This window comes from Helicoverpa zea, chromosome 27, assembly GCF_022581195.2.
Source record: "Helicoverpa zea isolate HzStark_Cry1AcR chromosome 27, ilHelZeax1.1, whole genome shotgun sequence".
In the NCBI taxonomy this organism is placed as follows: Eukaryota; Metazoa; Arthropoda; class Insecta; order Lepidoptera; family Noctuidae; genus Helicoverpa; species Helicoverpa zea.
In genome coordinates, this window is record NC_061478.1 from 546,351 (window position 1) to 565,590 (window position 19,240).

The 19,240-nt window shown below is 36.1% G+C and overlaps 2 protein-coding genes across 2 annotated transcripts in view; one reads left to right on the forward strand and one right to left on the reverse strand.

The window, feature by feature from the left end:
* The window catches only part of LOC124643245 (cysteine dioxygenase type 1), a 21,772-nt gene extending 20,857 nt beyond the window's left edge, over positions 1–915 (forward strand). Inside the window, exon 7 of the mRNA XM_047182141.1 lies at positions 116–915. Coding sequence (XP_047038097.1) covers positions 116–154 — 39 coding nt within the window. The 3' untranslated portion in view covers positions 155–915. The remainder of the gene's footprint in view (positions 1–115) is intronic.
* LOC124643244 (chitin-binding domain protein cbd-1-like) lies at positions 755–15,892 on the reverse strand. The gene is made up of 7 exons (XM_047182140.1): positions 15,756–15,892; positions 10,184–10,413; positions 9,158–9,689; positions 8,081–8,259; positions 6,845–7,102; positions 3,869–4,279; positions 755–2,162 (listed from the first exon to the last, which is right to left on the reverse strand). Exons 1-7 carry the CDS (start codon positions 15,760–15,762, stop codon positions 1,353–1,355), a joined length of 2,427 nt encoding a protein of 808 aa, XP_047038096.1. The 5' UTR covers positions 15,763–15,892; the 3' UTR covers positions 755–1,352.
* Positions 15,893–19,240: the final 3,348 nt, after the last annotated feature.

A 19,240-nucleotide genomic window follows, 5' to 3' on the forward strand; every position in this document is an offset into this window, starting at 1 on the left:
TGTAATTTAAACAATCCTACCTATTTCTTTTATATATTTTATGTTCCTTGTTTATAATATTACTCACTTTATAGCCAAATAACAAAATCTCATATAATTTTCGTTTATTTTCCAGGTTTTGCAAGCAAATGAACCAGCCGACAGTCAGCAGTAGATTTAAAAAACAAATAAAATAAAAACTAAGCATTCCAATCTAGTATTTTAATGAAAAAATGTTGATTAATTAGTAGAAAGACAAAAAAATCATGTTATACGATTATTGTATATTATATATTTTTTACAGTAGAAGCTACGATCCAAAGTAGTCATTTTTCTATTTTTTAGAAATATTTTTGTGTATTCACCCTGTATTTTGTATCTAATTTAAAAATTAAACATCTTTGGCAGTCGCTACGGGTAGTCAGAAGCCAGTATGTCTGACAAGTCGTAATGGGTTGTTCGAGTAACTGGGTTGAGGAGGTCAGATAGGCAGTCGCTTCTTGTGGCACACTGGTACTCAGCTGCATCTCGATAGACTGGAAGCCGACCTCAACATAGTTGGGAAAAGGCTAGGCAGATAATAAAAATTTTATCGCAGCGTAAAAATAAGCTGTTATTCAACTTTAATGAATACAATATTTTTCAGCAATAGTCATTTAGTTTAGTGCGATATTTTGTTAAAAATAAGTAGTTCCCATTGGTATTTTCAACCGATTTCCCAAAGAAAGAGGTTTATTTTTTTTAACTTATAAAAAGGGGCCTAATAAAAATCACATTTATTAGCAATAATAATAATATATTTTAATGTGCCTTATGTAATTTTAAACTAAGATAAACTTAATATAAGACATAATGCTAAGAAACGATTGAAAATTGTGAATTTTTATATTTATTTACAATATTTTACAAATAAATAATATTTCTGAGTAAAGTTTACATGTATTGTTTTATTTACATTCTTTGATTTATCAATAAAATAATCATAATTTATAAAAAAAAAACTTTTAATTCTCCTCATATAGCATTTATTTTAAAATGATACAGAGAGTCATTCATAAATATTTTATAAAAAAATATTATTTTATTCATAAAAATGACATATTTTTTTATCTTGGACCACAGACAAATACTCTCAGCATACTTCTATCAATAAATATATAAAAAAATAAAAAAATACAATTACAAAATCAAAAGAATTAAATAAAATTGCATTCATTTATTTAGCAGTAAAAAATTTTAAACAAGTTTTTTTTTTGTACAATTGATTGAATTTGTCATTTATTTTGAAATATAAATAAATATATTTACAAATCTCTCTACATTGGCAAACGGAACATCCTATATCAAAGATTTTTTTAAAAACCGTTTTAGAATTAAATCTTCAACAATTTCTTCATCTCGCTATCAACCTTATCCCAGGGCAGGAAAACTTTCACGCCACTAGCATCAGCAGTTGTCTGGACATTCTCCCTAATGCATCCAGCATTGCACTGGAAGTCACAAGTATAGGTGCTAGGGTTGAAATGAAGACCTTCGGAGCAGGTAATGAGGATAGGAGTACTGTCTCTACAGATCCAGTACTTGTCACAGTCGTCATGAGCCCAGGGGGCGACGTTGCACTCGTTAGAGCAAATGTCTTCGGGGGTAACTGGGGATGGGCATGAGCCGTCGCAACCTCCGTTGTCACCGTCATTTCCACCGTCGTTGCCACCGTCATTACCACCATCGTTGTCACCGTCGTTGCCACCGTCATTGCCACCGTCATTTCCACCGTCGTTGTCTCCGTCATTACCACCATCATCGGGGCAAGAGCCATCGCAGCCTCCGTTACCACCGTCATTACCGCCATCGTTGCCACCGTCATTGCCACCATCGTTGCCACCATCGTTGTCTCCGTCGCAATCTCCATCACCACCGTCATTGCCACCGTCATTTCCACCGTCGTTGCCACCATCATTACCACCGTCATCGGGGCAAGAACCGTCACAGCCTCCATTGCCACCGTCATTACCACCGTCGTTTCCACCATCATTGTCTCCGTCATTACCGCCGTCATCGGGGCAAGAACCGTCACAGCCTCCGTTGCCACCGTCGTTGCCTCCGTCATTACCGCCGTCATCAGGGCAAGTGCCATTGCAGCTTCCCGACTCTTCACATCCAGCTAGGTGAGGCCAGTCACAAATCTGAAATTTAAGATGAAGTTTTATTATTTGAATGAAGTAAAAATCAAGTGTTGAACTTTTGAATTATTATAGAATCCATAATCACTACATAGTATAAAACAAAGTCGCTTTTTCTATCCCTATGTCCCTTTGTACGCTTAAATCTTAAAAACTACGCAACCGATTTTCATGCGGTTTTTTTATCAGATAGAGTGTTTCAAGAGGAAGGCTTATATGTATAATGACATCCATTATATAGTGGGGATATAATATTATCCAGTTCGAAGCTGGGGCGGGTCGCTAGTATTTTATATATAAGCAACCTCAGGTAAGGTTAAGTTATTGACTGTGCCTAAACTTTCTGATAAAACTCCTCCACCTAAAGGTTGACTGGTAGAGAACGCCTAAGGCGCCTTTGTACCATTCTTTAACATTATTTAGAAAATATGCAAAAAAAATACGTTTATTGTATGGGAGTCCCCCAAAATATTTATTGTGTTCTAGTTTTCAGTATTTGTTGTTATAGCGGCAACAGAAATTCATCATCTGTGAAAACTTCAACTCTCTAACTATCACGGTTCATGAGATACAGCCTGGTGACAGACGGACGGACAGAGGAGCGAAAACAATAGGGTCCCGTTTTACCCTTTGGGTACGAAACCCTAAAAACTAAAGGCCGTCTTTAAAATGTCAAGATTTTCATAACTGCAATCTCTGATACGTAATTTCCGAAAAAACAAAAGAGATTAAAATCTAGATTCTTTAAACAGATACGTTTCTTACTAATTAATTAATTAATAACGGCAATTTCAATAAAACTGATTTCCATCAAACATGATTAATTACTGATAATTATTATTTTACGGGCATTTAAGCATTGCACTGCATTCTTGTTTATTTAGTTTGACTCGACTTTTGAAGTAGGTAACTGAATTTTTGCAGTGATCAGTGTTTTATATTTGTGTCTAGAGGAATTTTGCTCTAAAATGTATTTAAAGATGTGTATAATGTGAAACTTATCAGGTTGGTCAATCAGTTTTTTTTAATGGATTAATGTTAGATATCATTTATCATAACTTATATTCTGTTTCTAGCTTCCGCCCGTGGCTTCGCCCGCGTAGAGTTCGGTTATATGGCGTTTCCAAGAGAATTCTTCAAAAGTTCGGGAGAAAACTATCCTATGTTCTTTCTCAAGGTCAACTCTACCTCTGCACAAATTTTATTAAAATCAATTCAGTGGTTTAGCGCGAAAAAACAGACAGACAGACAGAGTTACTTTCGCATTTATAATATTTATAGGGATTGAAGACTGAGACATGTGGTTATTTATAGCTCTGTCTTCTAGCATTTTGATGCAAACCTTTTCTTCTAATTTACTTTGTCTGGATATACTAAAACGTCTATGTTTAAATTACTCCTTTGACTCAAAAATATCTTTACAGTTAATGAAAAATTTCAGGCATGTACAAAATTAGTATCACGCATTCTTATCCCTATTATAAACTTCGAAAGTAACTCTCTCTCTCTTACTATTACAGCCTTTTTATCGTCTCACTGCTGGGCTGCGGCCTCCTCTCACAAGGAGAAGGATTGAGCGTTTATCACCACGCTTGCTCAATGCGGGTTGGTGATTTCAGACTTTATAGTCCAGGTTTCCTCTAGATGTTTTCCTTCACCTTTTTATCAGGCTTTAGAATATAATAAAATATATATAGGAAAATATTTACCTGTTCTTTAACACTGAAGTGAGTTCCAGGGGGACACTGGGCCGGTACAATCTCTCCATGCACACAGTAGTAGAAGCGATTGCAATCATATTCATGTGGAAGCAGATGGTGGATATCGAAGTCAGCTGGGCATCCATTAGGAAGTGGCACGAATCCACCGTCTTCGCAATCATTGCCATCTCCATTACCGTCATTACCGCCGTTGTCTGGGCAAGAGCCGTCGCAGCCTCCGTTACCGCCATTGCCATCTCCATTACCGTCGTTACCGTCATTACCACCGTTGTCTGGGCAAGAGCCATCGCAGCCGTTACCGTCATTATTGTCATCTCCAACGACATCGTCTTCGATGCTGTTGGAGTCATTTCCGTTTCCTGATGATGAGCAGTTTACGTTGTAGGGCCAGTCGCATGCCTGCAAGAGAAATGTTGGTTTTGTTTTAATTGTTTATCTTTTGGTTAGATTCAGACACAAGTATTCATCATCATCATCATCATCATCTCAGCCATAGGACGTCCACTTCTGAACATAGGCCTCCCCCTTAGATCTCCTCAGACACCTCTTGGATTCGACCTGCATCCAGCGTCTTCCGGCGACCTAAGTATTACCTAACTGGAAAATCTGTTTTCTTACAACTGTTAAGAGCCCAAAAATTAATCAATATTTTCAGCATTTTTTGTGTGTTTATTTGTGTGTGAAAAATAAAGAATTTGATTGTTTTTTTTACCTACATCATCATCCTTCGAGCCCTTTTTCCCAACTATGTTGGGGTCGGCTTACAGTAAAACCGAATGTAGCTGAGTACCAGTTCTTTACAAGGAGCGACTGCCCTATCTGATCCCTTCGACTCATTTACCTTGTCAGACTTACTGGCTTCTGACTACCCATAACGACTGCCAAGGATGTTCAATGACAGCCGGGACCTACAGTTTAACGTGTCATTGGAAATACAGTTAAAGTTAAGCCTAAGTTTGGCTAATGATGATGAATATTGATTTTGATTTTGATTTTGATTTTGATTTTTAATATAATAAATAGGTAAAGTACTAAAGTAATTTGGAAAAATATTTCACTGATACGAAAATTATCTGTAAATACATACGAAGTTATTTCCTGTTTTTTTTTGTTAATCACAGCATTTTATAACATAGGTATAGTACTTATTAATGATGACGGGGACTTCCATAGATAAGCCCTTTATCAAATAATATGTCGGCAAAGTCACATGAACAATTCAAAGATTATATTCAAATAATTAGTCACGTTGATTAATCGTATCGTTAGATCTTAATTATTTTATCTGATGAAGATAAAAATATTGATTATATAATTATAATATGACGCAGAAACTACTTTGCATAGGTAACAAATCATTACCGTCTGTGAATGTAAGTTTGTAACTTCTTCACATGCAAACGGCTGATCAGATTTTGATGAAACTTTACCGTTGTATAGTTTATTTATCGGAATTTTATATAGGCTACTTTATATCTGGGTGAAGAAAGTAATTTCCTCAGGAAGCCAGTGTAACAACTAGCGGAAGCTAAATTATCTATCACGTAGATTTTGACCATTCTGATAGTAAGTAGCTACGGAGAAGAATGGGCAAGAAAATATAAATATGGTTGCAAATTTTGAACTTGTTTTATTAATATTTTATAAATACTTTCAATAATAGCAAAGGAAAGTGGTGTCTATATTCTACTATATTCTAGTTAATGAAAATGTGAATTACTTTTAAATATATATTCCTAAGTTACTCTTTAAACATAAGAAAAGTAGCCTATCTCCGTTTTCCTGCTCTAAACTATTTATGTACCATAGTTTCATTGAAATCGTAAGAAGAAGCAATTCGAAGAAATCGAAGCATTATAATTCCGATTTCAGGTATGAAATTATTTTCTATACTTTAAAATACTAATCATTGTTAATCACGAAATATTTCCACTATCGCGTCATTCTTTGATAATATAATCTTTTAGTACCGTCATCGATATAAAAATATATTTAGTTTCATAGTCATTTTACTATCTAAAAATCTGTGTTTTATCAATACCTATTAGAATTTGATTAGGTTTTAGCTATTTCATTATATTATTTGATACTAATAGATTTTTAAAGCGAGATTGCGTGACGCACTCCGCATGTATCTCGCGGTGTACTCGCTGTAGCAAACAGTAACACATTGCGCGCGAACATTACTAACATGGCCACGAAATTGCAGATGGTTTGTAAGTAGTTTTTATTCGAGAGTATCGTAGTCATAAAACAATAAAGAATGATTCTTTGTACAAATGAATAATCAAATCAAAAACTCCGTAATGCGCATAATCTTAAGATAGGTTATCAACATATTTTGGAAGATTAGTCATTTTTTATGACACATTAACTTCTTTGTACTTTAAAAACAAATCAAATGATATTTGTAAGGATTTTAGACTAAACAATTTTTTTTTCCTCAAAATTTGTACTGGCTATCATCATCATCAGAACCTAGAAAGTCAGAAAACTCGTCTTACTAAGTGGCTTCTGGTTACTTGGGTAACTGACTTACTTCAAATTTAAAAAAATAGTAATAGAGTGTCATACTTATTTATAATGTTATCTTATATAAAAGTAAATGTTTTGGTACAAAAAGATAAGTTTATATTATTTATGATTCTACATTAAAACAAAACTTTTTCTTCACATCATCATCTGCCTAACCTTTTTTCAACTATGTTGGGATCGGCTTCCAGTCTAATCGGATGCAGCTGAGTACCAGTGTTTTACAAGAAACGACAGCCTATCTGACCTCAACCCAGTTACCCGGGCAACCCTAACATTTTTACGTCACAAACAATTCAAAAAATCAAAAACGCAATCAAGACAAATTAATTTACTATTATTTCGAAAACCCTAACAGCTAACACACAAATAAATAGTCATAAAATGCTTAGGTAACTTCTTCTTAAAAACGTATTTTATAGACAAACTGACCTGTATTTCGTAGTTGAAATATGTGCCGGGAGCACAGATCCTTTCGACTTTCTCCCCGAAAACGCAGTAATAGAATTTATCACAATCAGTTTCGTGGGGAAGAAGGTGGTGGACGTCGAAGTCAGCTGGGCAGCCATTGTCCAGGATGTCTCCGGAGTCGTTGTCATTTCCTGGACCCTCGGTGATTGGTGGTTGAGGAGTAGGAGTCACTTCACTGACTCCTTTGTCGCAGTCTACGTTATGAGGCCAGTCGCAGTTCTGTAATTGAAATTTCGTTGTTTTGAGTTTGTTTTGTGACTTTTGGAGAATTGGACAATTTTGGGCAAGAAATGTTGTTGGTGAAAGTACTGATTTATTTTGTAGCTGTGTAGCAAGTGTGTTTTGAATATAATCTTATATCCATTCAAATTGTTACGGTCGTTTTCAATATGCTATCTTTCTATTTATTTACTAGCTAGAGAAGGATTTCAGAGATAGAATTTTGACATAAGCCTCCATGCAAGTAATGTGAAATTCCTATCTCTCTAGTTAATGTTACAGCCTTTTTATCGTCCCACTGCTGGGCTGCGGCCTCCTCTCACACGGAGAAGGATTGAGCATTAATCACCACGCTTGCTCAATGCGAGTTGGTGATTTCAGACTTTACAGTCCAGGTTTCCTCAAGATGTTTTTCTTCAAGTAAGCCTCCATACAAGTAATGTCAAATTATTCGTCAATGGTATTCGTAATGGCCATTAGTCTGAAATCGGCCAAATACCCTGATCATATAATATGCGCATTACCAACTATGAGCGACTAAGAGTTTGCGTTAGGTATTTGTGTATTCTAAATCCTATTTAGATACCTAAGTATTTCAAGGATTTTAACACAGGTCTTCCCCTGTATTATCAAATCGTATTTTTATTGCTGTACACCTATATTATTGTATTATTAATGTCGTCTAATAAACTTTATCGGAAACTAATCCTTAATTCGATAATACGAGGTGAAATTTGTTTATTACTAACTAGCTTCCGCCCGCGGCTTCGCGTTAAGTAGTTTTAACGAGACATGAGTGAAACGGACGCATAATTGTATTTACATGGACTTTTAGCCTTATAAAATTTTTGAACCAAGCTTTTAGTTGCAATTGTTAGCAATTGTTTAAAGTGCCTTTTCCAATAAAGTATGAGAAAGACCATCTTTTTCTATGGGACCACCTTGAAGATACAAAGATAAAAAGAGCCCAAAACTAACCTGAATTTCGAAGTTAAACCAGGTGCCAGGAGCACAGTCTCTCTCCACCTTCTCACCGAAAACACAGTAGTAGAACTTGTTACAATACTCCTCATGGGGAAGAAGATGGTGGACATCGAAGTCAGCTGGGCATCCGTTGTCTAGGAAATCACAGTCAGGCTGGGCTGTGCTGGATGGAGCTGAAAGAATAAAGAAAAAGTCTTGAGAATTTCGAATAGATATAGAATTGATTAACAGGGGGATTCTTTAACCGATCTATTCGTTGACTTGCGATTAATTATTGAATTTCGACTTTAGAACCACATGCATTTGCTGAATTTCAATTTCTAATTGCAAGACAACGGCTACTGAAATCCGCAGAGGAGCTCGTGGCAAAGTTCTTAGTCAGACTGTTGTCTCATAGATCGATTGATAATGAGGCTAAGCAACGCCTGGCGCATGAGTCACCATCTTGTCATGACAAGGTCCTCTGACTTTCGTTGGTGAGTTAAATTGGTCAGTCCTGGCTGTCATTTGAACATCTTTGGCACTTGTTACAGCTAGTCAGAACCCAGGAAGCCTGACAACCGGTCTAACCAAGACGTTTCAGGGTCAAAGAGGTCAGATAGACAGTCGTTCTATGTGTTATACTAGCTGGAGAATTGGTGATTTGGAATACATTTTTGAGACTCTTTGTAAGATTGGTGAATTTCCTTATGTTAATATTGATGATGATTAGACAGAAATCTGGGTTTATGCCAGGTCGAGGGACAATGGACGCCATCTTCGCACTTTGCCATAGTGCGAGAAGTACAGACGTGTGCACAGAAATCTGCACATGGTGTCATGGTATGGGCATGCGATGGGGAGGAATGAGAGTCATGTGGTGATGAGTATGAACATATACGGATTTAATGGAAGAGGAAGACCAAAGAAACGATGGATGGATTGTGTGATAGTAGATATGATAAAAAAGAATGTTACTTGTGAGATGACACAGATAGAAGAGTATGAAAGAAGAAAACAAGCTGTGCCGACCCCAAATAAAATTGGGATAAGGGCAGGAGGATGATGATGAGGATTAGACAGAAATCTTACCAGCAGTGGACGGCGCATCTGTAGGGGCTACAGTGGATGGCACTGCAGTTGTTGAAGGTGCAGCCGTTGTAGGCGCAGCCGTTGTTGTTGTTGGGGCTGCAGTTGTTGTTGTTGGGGCTGCAGTAGTAGTCGTAGTCGTAGTAGGAGCTTGTGTAGTAGTTGTAGTGGTTGTTGGGGCTTGTGTAGTCGTTGTAGTGGTTGTTGGCGCTTGTGTAGTTGTAGTAGTAGTTGTTGGAGCTTGTGTAGTAGTTGTAGTTGTTGTTGGGGCTTGTGTTGTTGTAGTAGTCGTAGTAGGGGCTTGTGTTGTAGTTGTAGTGGTTGTTGGGGCTTGTGTAGTAGTTGTAGTCGTGGTTGTTGGGGCTGGTGTAGTTGTTGTAGTAGTTGTAGTCGTAGTTGTAGGTTCAGGGGTTGTAGTCGTAGTTGTGGGTGCAGCAGTAGTGGTTGGGGCTGCAGTACTTGTAGGAGCAGGGGCTTCTGAAGTGGTGGAGTATCCAGGGAGGGTACATCCGGCGCTAGCAGGATGAACACAGACCTGTGGACGAAAAAAATAATAATTTAATTTATGAACACTAAGGTTGTAAACTATAACCAGCCGTGTCATTGGTTGGTGAACCAATATCCGTTATTCTTAGGGTAACTGCTTACTTTGAAAATTGAACGTAAGATTCATAGTGTGCAGTTGTTTTAAGAAAACTGACTTTTGTGTTGTCTAATATAACTTGACAGACATACATAAATTAATATAATGCATAAATAGGAATGTAGCTATAAATATACATCAGTTTGATCCCCCAGTGAAATCAGGGGTCATGATAATTAAGACAGATTAGGTAATATTGTATGATAGATGGATTGCTTGAAAGATGACATGAATAGGAAGGGAGTGAGTGTCAGTATGACGAGTGACAGGGGAAAATGGAAGAGGATGACATATTGCGCCGACCCCAAATAAAATTAGGAACAGGGCAGGAGGAAGAAGAAGGTAATATTGTATTTTTCGATAAACAGTTTTGAGTTTGATCTTACCTGAATTTCAGCACTGAATTCAGTACCCGGGGGACAATCCCTAGGCTCGATGTACTTCAGTCCATATTCGCAGTAGTAAAACTTGGTGCAGTCATACTCGTGAGGGAGGAGGAAGTGAACTTCCGCCGGGGGGCAGTCAGGGTGGTACTCTAGGAGTCCATTGTTGGGAGACCCTTCTTCGCTGGGACGAGCCAAAGCTGACGCTAAGGCTGTCAGGAGTATGAGGGTTTCTGAAAGAGGAGGAGATTCTTTAGTACTTATCTTCAAATAATGGATCTATAGTAAGCTGTAGTGGCTGTGGTCTGAGGGACTCTATAAGAAGACCAGCCAGCTGCGCAGGACATATTATAGTTCACGCACATTTGCTTGGACACAGGTGCACTCACTATTCCTTCACTCTCATAGCCCGATGGGACGGCAATCCGACACGACCGAAGAGAGATCAGGCGCAGGACCGACATTTACGTGCTCTCCGATGCACGGTTGAATCAATCACCAACTTAAAGACACATGCTCCTTTGTGAAAGCTTCTAAAAGCCACAAAGCGATTTCGGCGCGACCCGGGAATCGAACCCGAGACATCGGGCACAGCAGTCGCGCTTGCGAACTAGACCACCGAGGCTGTTAAGCATATCAGGATACCTTGCATACATAGATAGTCTTATAATAGTGGAATATGTAATCATACAGACCTGCATGACGTATTTCCACACAAAACTACCACGTCCTTTTATATGAACTTTTATATGGGCAAGTATTTTCTATTGTTAATGAACTAAGTGATTAATATTAGGTATACTAATCTACATATATTATCAGCCACATTTGTCGAATGATTATGTGGACAGATTAAAAGTTATCGTTTTAACAAACATTTGATTAGGTTTCGTACTACCGGAGTTTTTTTATGTAGTAAGTTTAATGGAAGTTAAAAGTGTTAACACTGCATAATAAATGTGTTTAATAAATATTGTATCGTAGTCTACTATAAATGTATTTATGTAATGTTTGCAAATTTTTCACAATAACTACGGAACATAAAGGCAACTTTTTATCCATATGACGGAAGTAGTTCCTTCCGGACGCGGATTAATGGCAAAAAATTGTGAAAAATAAATTGTTAATGCAATATTTAAGTAGGTAGCAATGGGTATTTGTTTTACAAAGTTTTTGCGAAAATAATACTGGAAAGAATCAGCGCACTACTAGATGACCAACAACCAGTTGAACAAGCTGGCTTCAGAAAAGGTTTCTCAACTATCGACCATATACATACCATCAAACAGGTGCTAGAAAAATGCAACGAATACAATAAGAAAATTTATCTCGCTTTTATAGATTATGCCAAAGCCTTTGACAGCCTAAACCACAAGTATATATGGGAAAGTCTAGAACAACAAGGAATACCAAACCAGTATACCAATATTATAAAAACCATCTACTCGAACAGCAAGGCAAAAATCCAATTGGAAACACTTGGGGAAGAATTCATTATACAGAGAGGCGTCAGACAAGGTGACCCACTATCACCAAAATTATTCTCTGCAGTGCTTGAAAATATCTTCCGCAAACTGACCTGGGACAAATATGGTATCAACATAAATGGATCAAAATTGCACCACCTAAGATTCGCGGATGATCTCATTCTACTCGACGAACATCCTGAAAACCTCGAAAGTATGATAAACAGCTTGAACGAAGAAAGCATTAAAGTAGGGCTTAAAATGAACACCAGTAAGACCAAAGTAATGACAAACACTGCAAAGGTCACCATAACAGTGAATAACAGTGCCCTGGAATATGTTGAAGACTATATCTACCTGGGTCAAGTCATTTCGACTAAAGACCAAATGACAAAAGAAATCAACCTCCGAATAGCCAGCGGATGGAAGAAATACTGGGCGCTGAAAGAAATAATGAAATCTAAAGAATTGGGAATCTCAATGAAGAGAAAGACATTCAACTCCTGTATACTTCCCTGCCTAACTTACGGATGCGAAACCTGGACCCTCACAAAAGCACTAAGAGAAAAACTGGCAGTAGCACAGAGAGCAATGGAGAGAAGCCTGACCGGTTATAAACGACAGGATAAGATAAGAAATAACGACCTAAGGTCAATAACAAAACTCACGGACGTACTAACACGAGTCGACCAACAGAAGTGGAGGTGGACAGGGCATATGATGCGTGATAAACTAGGAAATTGGAGCAGGAAGGTAACGGAGTGGTATCCGAGAGATGGTAAGAGAAACCGAGGAAGACAGAACTCTAGATGGGAAGATGAGCTTAAGAGGACCGCAGGTCCTTACTGGAGAAGGGTTACTCAGGACAGGCAACAGTGGAAATTGTTGGAGGAGGCCTTTGCCAATAGGCACGCCGAAGTCAGGGATATATTATAAGAAAAACTCAATGTATATTATACTTCGGCCGTTCAGAGAATGCGTTCCTGACACCTATCAGTTAGTCACGACTAGTGATGGGCACAACATAACACTGAGTTCGTTACCGTTCCTTCAAAATGAACCGCCGCATTATTTTAAGATTATTTTCGTTTTAAATTGGCGGAATCATTTGTTTTATATTTTAGTTATTTAAGTGGAAACCAAAAAAAGGTAATATTCATATAATAAAATTGTTTTATTTATTCTTTGTTACAAGTACATTGAATTGAATGTGCGAACAGAATATTAATCAGACTCCGATTTGCTTGAGGAGGTGGTGTCTTCATCATCATCTTCGCCTACATGTATAATTATATTATTATCAATAACAGAATCAATCCTGATATCTCGGTCTAACAAAAGCCGGGTAATCAAATAAAAACAGATCGAAAACACTTGAAAAACGTGGTCTATGCGCACGAAACGACAACGGACGACTGTTTTAGCGTCACAAAATGGCGGCCCATAACGCCATTTGGGGTTACCATTTTTAATCTAAGTATAAAAATGCGGTTTGGTCATAGTTTTATTTTTATTTTTCATAAAAGTTATAATTAAGTCTTATAGTCCATTATTTTCCAATTCTTAAAAAGAAAATCAAAACGTATTATTTTATATTATAACTGTATAAGAACAGATTACGATACTTGCCTGTTATTTTTAGCACAGCACTACAAAATATAAACCGCTGACATAACCTTGTAATAGCGCAGTATAGATTTAGAAAAATATTGTTTACCAAGTTATTTGACACTCAGTTTGGCACAAAATTATAACATTCATTGATTATTGATATAATAATGTTGTTTTAATGCTCCTCAATTGTTAAAACGGTAAACAACCAGCAAAAATATTTTTATCGTAACTGCAACGCCATTGCAAAGTTACGTCGTCAGTTCAATCGCGACGTGTCAGGAACGCATTCTCTGAATGGCCGAACTATAGTATTATTATTTTCGGAATAAAGGGCTTTTTTATTTTTTTATTTATTTATTTTATTTAATGGGTATTTTAAACAATATTTTGTAGGAATAAATATCGTTTGATTTTTCATAGAATACATAGAAACTGGAGAAGGATGGGCTTTTTATCATTCTTACATTTCAAAAGTGCTGATAAATAGCCTTATTTGGCTAATTGGAGGTTTTCAAACAAATGCAACTAAAGGAAAAATATTTAAATAAATAGAATTAGACCGACCGGATAGCCTAAATAGACTGAAAAGCGATTAGCATTTTAGTATCTAAAATAAATATCCAAATACTATGCTATCTATATCCTTTGGATTGCACAAATGTTGTTTATAGAAAACTTATTTTTTATTTAAATACTAACTTTTCCACCCAGAAGAAACTGCTTTATGCATCTGGATAAAAATTTTGTCTACGTGCTTTCTTAGGCTCTAGACTCAAGGGTCCCCATTAATAATATTAGTAAGGATTTAAGTTAAGGATTATAGTTTAGTTACAAACACTGGTACTCAGCTACATCCTGTTAGACTGGAAGCCGACCCCAACATAGTTGGGAAAAGACTAGGCAGATAATAATGGATAGTTTTAGTTTTACCTATGCCTATTTTACTAAAGGGTGAGAAGAGTTTAGAATATTGCTTTAATACATTATTTATTTTTGTGATGAAATAATGGGTACCTAAGACTTATAATAAAGACAGAATGGTTATTGGTCAGTGATAATTAGATAGATAACAACTTATTTATCGTTTTACCGATAAAGTGAATCATCATTATATTTTCTTACGTTACGTAGGTAATTATTATTATGTTGCAATTAATATGATTTTATGTCTCTTAATATTTGCGTGAAGTAGCAGTGGGCTGGCCATATTAGCCGAAGAACCGATAACCGTTGGGGTAAACGAGTTCTAGAGTGGAGACCACGCCTCGGCAAACGTAGTGTAGGACGTCCTCAGGCGCGGTGGAGTGATGACTTGCGCAAGACGGCTGACAGGAGCTGGATGCGAGAAGCTGAAAATCGATCTCAGTGGCGTGCACTTGGAGAGGCCTATGTCCAGCAGTGGACTGCGATAGGCTGATGATGATGATGATGATGATGATGATATTTGCGTAATATACACGAAAACTGAAAGACAGTGAAATCAGCCGTAAATTATTACTACATTTGTTACTAATCTTTCAATAATTTAAAGTTTGTGTGTTTGTATCGCTGTAAGTGAAAATTCTGTTACCGATGAAAGCCATATTTTTTGTGAGTAATATAGGCTATAGTTTTACTAAGTACGGGAAGTATTTCACTTATATAATGTTGAGGGAATCGTTTAAGATAAACCTTATAATTTTTAATGACTACCTACTATCTTTTGTTTTAAATTAAAAACAAAAGAACAATGTCAGACGTCCATAGTAACTTAGGCTCAGTAAAAATATTTCATGTACAGTGAGAATTCTTACAGTTTTTTGTGTAGTTTAATGTCAGAAGCTTTTCTATGTTTTCCATTTTTGCATTGAACTTCTCAAAACCGAATTATTCCAAATTATTAAAACGAAAAACCTGAACTCGATAAACAAAATAATATGATATTTTTTTTTTGGAAAAGTTCTAGATAACAATTAAATATTTTATAAGAAGTTAGTATTTTATATTTAAATTTTTGTAGTAAAGAACTTTGTGTCCGTGAGAATTTAGTTTTAAAAGTTGATTGGGTGGGCCGAAACCTGACATTTTTCTTTGAAGAATTTCTTGCCCATACTTCTCCATACGAATATTCTTTGGAGAAGACAAAAAGCTCTACACCAATGCAGTGTGCTTTTAGTAGGCCGATAGTTTGATTGGGCTCACAAATCAGTATGGAGATGAATGGTAGTACCGGTTTCAGACTGACTAAATAGTTTGATTGTATTCACGACATGATTGGACCTTCATAATAAACTGTCACCCATTGCCACATGCCACATGGGCCAAATATCGGCCGACAGTTTACTTTGCAAATGTGGGGGCTCTTAACTTTTTGTTTGAATAACTATGACAAACTGTGTTACTGAAGTAAATGAATAGAATTTTGAATGTCAAAATGGTTCTCACTAGCATCTTTATCACTTTTTTCGCACTTCAAAAGCGTTTAACGTAATCAAAATATTCAAAAAGAAACTTACTAAACATTCCTTTATTTCGTTTTCACTTTTTTCGCACACACAGTCAAAAGACCACTTTTGTAATGCGCTGATTGCAAAAAACCAAATATATTATATAGTTTTATAATTATCTTTAGATAAAGTATGATAATAATTAGTGATTAAGGAACAATTCTTTTTTGTAAACATATACGTATTGATAAAGTTTTAGAGTTCCGTGTAGTAGCAATTGTTAAAAGATATGACATCGCGATTATTTCGATAATGATCTAAGATTAGGAGCTACCCCTGCGTTTACGCAATTTAATTTTAGCATAACATTTCATTAACATTTAGTATGAGATGCAACTTTTCTAAGTATGTAGGTATGTACTTTTTAAGTAGGTATATCTTGGACACCAACGACTGTGTTTCGGATGGCACGTTGAACTGTAGGTCCCGGTTGTCATTTCAACATCTTTAGCAATCGTTATGGATAGTCAGAAGCTAAGTCTAAGCCGACAGTTGCAAAATCAGATCATTTTATTTCATTTAGGCCTCTACAAGAACTTGTGAACGTCAAAAATATAAATAAGATTAATTCTAAGTGTCCATTCCAAAAGTATTTTCATATGGAGAAGAACAGGCAAGAAACTCCATGGTTACTCTTTTTCTGAAGAATAGGTATTAAACTTTTATTGTATCGATACATAGAATAAAAGCACGCGAAGATCATGAATTGCAAACAAAACCTATGAGAATAAAATGACAAAATTGGAATGCACATGGTTTTTTTCAGAACTTTGTATTTATATCCAATATACGGAACCATTCTCAAAAAACTTGTCTAAACAGCTAAACGGCTTCTATCAGCGGAAACGTAGTCTGCAAGCGTTGAAAATATTCGCGGAAATGATAAATCCACAGTTTTACTTTGAAAGGATTTAGCGTTTAATCCCACAGTTAGGAATATAAGGAAAGTCCTTTTGTTAAAGGGAAATCTGCTAAGTGAAGGTCAGTTTGTAGATGGGTAAGTATTTTAACTTACTACTCACTCAATATTAATATACTATTTGCTGGGGAGTTTGTTGCGCCTCTTCTTCTTCCCAGCACAAACACATAGGAAGTGGTGAAGGGTGGGCGTTTTGGGGGATGTCTTTTGTAGATTTCTGACTTTCGAATAGTACTGTTTTGCATAGTGTTGCAAAAAAACTGTTTTTTTTCTAATGTGAAAAAAAAAACCTGATAAAAATCTGTTTTATTTCTGGGCCTTATTTTTTTCAAGAGTATAATAACTCTATAATTGTTAGGGCGTTTACCGTTAAAGATTAATACTTAAGATTACATAATAGTGTCTTAGGTTTATTCTTGAATCTACGGTTATTTTCTGATAAAACAGTACCAACATTTCATAAAAATATTGGCAACATTCATTGATATTAACTCAATGAAAGGGAAATTTTGAAAATTTAACAATTTTTTTTCTAGAAAAAAAAACAAATTTAGAAAAAAAACAACGATGCAAAGTTTTTTTTCATGTTTTTTTTTCAATAAAGTGAAAAAGAACAAATCGTTTTTTTTTCATTTTACATCACTAGCTTTGCAGCCTAATGATTTTTGATTTTGATACCTAACTGTTCTGTAAATACATGCAAGTAAATTTTAGTTTTAAGGAGCTCATGGTCTTGTATCAGCCACACGGGTCGAATGATCATAGAGCAATGGTTCTTAACCGGTGGTCCGCGGACCACTGGTGGTCCCTGGAGGCATTCCAAGTGGTCCGCGAAGCTTTGCTTCGCGACGTTGCTATTCATCTTATTTGTCCGACAGAAAAAAAATTAAGGTTTGAAATGTAGCCCTTTTACTTTTGGTTCTGAGTCTTAAAAAATAATTAAAATTTCCCGCTCGCTTCACTCGCGTATTCAGAAATTATATGCCCTCGTTTTTACATTTGGCAACAAACAAAAAGTTAAGTACGTTTGGGATACATTTTACGTCCGTACGAGTTCGAAAAAAATTTCGCGCTCGTTTCGCTCGCGCATTCTGTGTATGTCTTTCTTTACATTTACTTACCTACAAAAGAATAGAGTACTTGCGTTTTGTAAACGCTGAACATTGCGTTTGTAAGTGAAAGATTTAGTCGAAGCTAAAACTGTTTTTTTACCTAGTGGATCCCCAAAGTCAAAGCAATAAATTCGTCCGTGGGTTTTCAACACTTCTGAATGTTAAAAAGAAGCATAGAAATCTGTTGCATGCCACTGCCGACATGCGTTTAGCTTTGAGTAGTACTGAACCAAGAATTCAGAAGTTAGTAAAGAGAATGCAGTCACAAAAATCTCATTAAATTAAAATCTGTAGGTTTTAGTTTTTTGCTAAATAATAAAGAAGTGAGTGCTAATTATAAAGTGTGCTTGTATTCTTTATCAAAGAACCCTCAATTTAGGCAAACCAATGGGGTGGTCCCCGGCAAGACAAACTTTTGTTAAAGTGGTCCCTCATGACAAAAAGGTTAAGAACCACTGTCATTGAGTGTAAGTAACGCTTGATGTGTTGTGTCCATGGACGGGTGACCATATGTTTTTATTTATTTATTTATTTATCACAAAATACAACATTCATTACAGGAGAACCTAATGCAATAGTGTATTGACAATTTTACAGATACTTAATCTAAACTACTCTACACACTTAAAATTAAACATTAATTACATTAAATTAAACATTAATTATATTAGAGCAGGTACAGTACACTACTCTTGTGAATTCATTCAGAGTACAATGAAATATATCGATTTGTCCCGATTCCGACATCGCATTGAGCGTGCGCAATGCACGCGTCACGTTATCGAGCGTTCTTCCGAGTTTCGGAAGGTGACTCAAAATGTGCATCCCGGCTATTTTGCATCTTCGGCAGACGTTACATGTAGTTAAAAGACAAAAAAAAACAATAAATTCTAAATAAAAAGATACCGCGGTCCTGAAAGGGCTCTAGAAGGAACATGATGGGTTTTAGTCAGTAAGAGTCTGACACTCCCTCACGCTGCACCCACAGTGGGAGGAGTCAATAGCCATTTATCTATTTATTTATTACTGAAATCAGTAATAAAGAACTGTCAAAAACGATTGTTTTTAGGGTTCCGTACCCAAAGGGTAAAACGGGACCCTATTGTTTTCGCTTCTCTGTCCGTCCGTCCGTCTGTCACCAAGCTGTATCTCTTATAAACAATTCTTAACTTCTATTATCTTCTAAGTGCGCACACTCTAACACTTTTCAAAGTGTTAATGAATTTTCAAACAAACAGGATGTGAGATACAATCAATCATAATATTGGCAATATCCTAAATCATTTGGTTCTAATATGATAAGTTAATGATTGTTTAATCTTTCAAAGACTGCTAACATTTAGTCGGCTGATAGTATGTTAGGGCTAAATCAGTTTGAAGATGAATAATAGTAAGTACTATCATTTTACTATCATACACCTTGTTTTCATTGGTGAACATAGATTAAACAATAAAATTATGAA

What these genes read in the sequence shown, in the direction of transcription:
- LOC124643244 (XM_047182140.1), bottom strand. An exon ending in AGATGCGCCGTCCACTGCTG is followed by an intron (nt 8,260 to 9,157) that starts GTAAGATTTCTG and finishes TTATTCTTTCAG; the next exon opens with CTCCATCCAGCACAGCCCAG. An exon ending in ATTTCAACTACGAAATACAG is followed by an intron (nt 4,280 to 6,844) that starts GTCAGTTTGTCT and finishes TTTCTCTTGCAG; the next exon opens with GCATGCGACTGGCCCTACAA.